The sequence below is a fragment of the Gavia stellata genome, chromosome 1 (genome assembly GCF_030936135.1).
Source record: "Gavia stellata isolate bGavSte3 chromosome 1, bGavSte3.hap2, whole genome shotgun sequence".
Taxonomy (NCBI): Eukaryota; Metazoa; Chordata; class Aves; order Gaviiformes; family Gaviidae; genus Gavia; species Gavia stellata.
This window is the reverse complement of record NC_082594.1, coordinates 1,554,320-1,557,443: the sequence shown is the minus strand read 5'-3', so window position 1 is coordinate 1,557,443 and position 3,124 is coordinate 1,554,320. Positions and strand designations below refer to the sequence as shown.

General features: G+C 67.8%; 1 protein-coding gene across 1 annotated transcript; it reads right to left on the bottom strand.

Moving 5' to 3' along the window:
- Positions 1–943: 943 nt before the first annotated feature.
- On the bottom strand, positions 944–2,017 carry TPBGL (trophoblast glycoprotein like). The gene has a single exon (XM_059826602.1). It carries the CDS (start codon positions 2,015–2,017, stop codon positions 944–946), a length of 1,074 nt encoding a protein of 357 aa, XP_059682585.1.
- Positions 2,018–3,124: the final 1,107 nt, after the last annotated feature.

Genomic DNA, 3,124 nt, shown 5'->3' with positions numbered 1-3,124 from the left:
CGGGTGAACTACGTCGAGAGCTTTTGCTTCTCTCGTTTTAAATTACAAAGTGCTGAGACAGCCTAGTCTAGGATATATTTTAGAGTGAGTAAAGGGCTGCCCCCGCATGCCCTGGGGAACATGCACGCAGCCGGCGGAGGCGTTTCCTACACAGCTGCATCGTTTTGTGCCTGGAAAGAGCTGGAAATGTCATCGAACAAACCCAAATGGATAAACGGGCTCGGAAAAGCACATCCCTTCTCGGGGGGAGCGGCTGGACGGTGTGTTTTCCTCTGCGTTTGAAGCAAAAAAGAAAAAAAGAAAAAAAGCAGAGAAATCAAGTTAAGTTTTGCATCTGTCCAATAGAAATCTAATAGGAAAGAGAACTGTACATGGTCAAAGTCAAGTCCAGGCTCCAGGAACATCCAGGAGGACAGTCTCAGGTATTGCCCGCTACTTCCCAGGATGCGCCAAGCAAACACTCACGTGCGCGCGGTGCCGAGCCCCGCCGGCAGCGTGGCATCCCGCAGTCCGCCGAAGAAACCTGCTGCTGGAGAGGAGGCGCGGGAAGCAGCTCAGAAACCTCCTGGGAGCGCCGGGGCCGTGCGTGCCGGGATCGTGGCGCTGATCCGGATGCGCTTCCCCCTGCCCACAGGTGCTGAGATGGGGGGAACAGTTTCAGCCCGGTCCCCTGCGGGAATCAGTACTACGGGGTCGAGTAGGGCACGGGCAGGGGGAGCTGGTCCTGAGCCCTCCAGGGAGGGTGCACCCCACTCTGACGCACCCCAGCACCCATCCCCGCGGCTGGCTCATCCTCAGAAGCTGATTTTTGGTGGTGCCATGGCAAGGGGTTGCGGACAGGGCTGGGGCGAGGCGGATGCCGGGAGCTGAGGCATCGAGGGGCGGCATGGCGGGCGGATGCCAGGGATGCTGGAGGGGCGAGGGTGGGATGGCGAGGGTGCCATCAGAGGCCGGGGGTGCCGATGGCGCTGGTACGGCGGGGATCGGCGTCCTGCTCATAGCGGTAGTGGTAGCCCTCCATCTGGTCGCGGCAAGCCTCGCGCAGGTTGTGCAGCCAACGCTTGATGCCGCGGCGGTTCAGGTAGAGCACCATGAGGAAGACGATGCCGATGAGGGCCAACACGATGCCGAAGAAGACGTAAGAGGCTGTCTCCAGCCGACCGGGCTCGCCGCCCTCGGCGGCTGCACACGCCAGCCCCTCGGGCCGCAGGCGTAGCAGGGCGGCCCCGCGTAGCAGTGGTGGTCCGGCGCAGCGCAGGCTGCGGGCGTCGGGCACGCGGGCGGTGGCGGTGCGCAGCCAGGCGAGGAACGGGCGCAGAGCGCAGTCGCAACTCAGCGGGTTGGCCCCCAAGGTGAGCCGCAGCCCCCGCAAGGCCGGCGCTTCCAGGCTCCGCAGCTCAGCGTCCGTCAGCCGCTGCAGCGAGTTGTTACGCAGGTCCAGCTCCTCCAGGCCGGCGGGCAGCAGGGTGGCCGGCAGCGCCCGCAGCGCGTTGCCCGCCAGCTCCAAGCGCCGCAGGCTGAGGTTGCGCAGGGCCAAGGCGAGCTGCTCCTCCAACGGGGCGGCCAGCAGCGCCTGGTTCAGCTGCAGCGTACGCAGCAGCGGCACGCCGGCGAAAGCGCCGGGGGCCACCGAGAGCAGGGGGTTGTGGCTCAGGTCGAGGGTACGTAGGGCGGACAACCCTTGCAGAGCCATGTCCTCGACGCTTTGGATGTTATCATGGCGCAAGCGGAGCAGGCGGAGGTCTGGCAGCGGGCGGGCGGCGAAGGCAGCGCGGTGCAGCACGCTCAGGTTGCTGCCGGCGATGCTGAGGTTGTGCACGGTGGCCGGCAGCTCCCTCGGCGGTTCCTCCAACCTCTCGTACCGGCACTGCACCAGCTCCGGGGTGGCCACGCAGTAGCAGGCGGACGGGCAGCCCCCGGGGGCGGCGGCGGGGGGCACGGCCAGCGGCAGCAAGGCGAGTCCCAGCCAGGGCAACCAGCGCCCGCTGCCCGCTGCCCGCGCCTGCCTGCGGGCCATGCTCGCCGCCCGGGCATGCAGGGGCGGGGGGGGCCCGGGGGGGAGCGGGTAGAGGCGGAGGGGGGTGATGGAGGGCTGGGGGGGGGGGACGGACCTGCCTCCCTTCAGCCCCCCCCGGGGCTGCGCTGCCTCCGGCGCGGCGCCCGCTCTGCTGGGAGCGCCGACCGCGCCGCTGCCCAAATCGGGCTGGGGGGGGGGGGGGAGGAGGAGGAGAGGAGGAGGAGGAGGAGGAGGAGGAAGGGGGACGGGTTGGGGCTGCCTGGCGCTGCGGGCTGGGCGGAGGAGCGCCGCGGGCAGCTGCCGTCGGGGGGCGGGGGGGGGCTCGGCACCGCTCGCAAGCGCCGGCCCCCCCCGTGCCCCCGCCGCGGGGAAGGGGGGGCTGATGCCGTCCCCTTCCAGCCCGGGGAGGGGTTGGGGCTGTCCCGGTCTCTTTTCAAGCCGGAGGGGGATTAGGGGATGTCCCGGTCTCTTTTAAGCCCGGGGAGGATTTGGGGGGCTCACCCCGTCACTCGCCAGTCCGGGGGAGGATTTGGGGGGTGTCCCGGTCCTTTTCCAGCCCCGGAGAGCGTTTTGTGGCTTGTCCCGGTCCCCTTCAAGCCCGGGAGAATTTGGAGGCTATCCCGGTCCTTTCCCAGCATGGGGGGAGTTGGGGGCTGCTGCGGTCCCCCCCACCCCAGCCCCGGGGAGGGGACGGGGGGCTGTCACCGTCCCTTTCCAGCCCGGGGAGGATTTGGGGGATTGTCTCAGCCCCCGCCAGCCCGGGGAGGATTTGGGGCTCTCTCAGCCCCTCTCCATCCCAGGGAGGATTTGGGGGATTGTCTCAGCCCCCTCCAGCCTGGGGAGGATTTGGGGCTCTCTCAGCCCCCCTCCAGCCCGGGGAGGATTTGGAGGATTGTCTCAGCCCCCTTCCAACTCTGGTCCCCATTCCTCAACCTGGCCCACGAGCTGGACACCCCGCAGCACTCCTGAGCGTTGCAGCCTGGAGAGAGGCACAGGCAGGGTTGTCACCGCTGCCTCCAAATTATCACCGCTTTTGCTTTTTGGGACACGGTTGCATCGTCCCTCATCCATCCCCATCCCCTCCCCAGCTTTGCGGGAAGCTGTGGG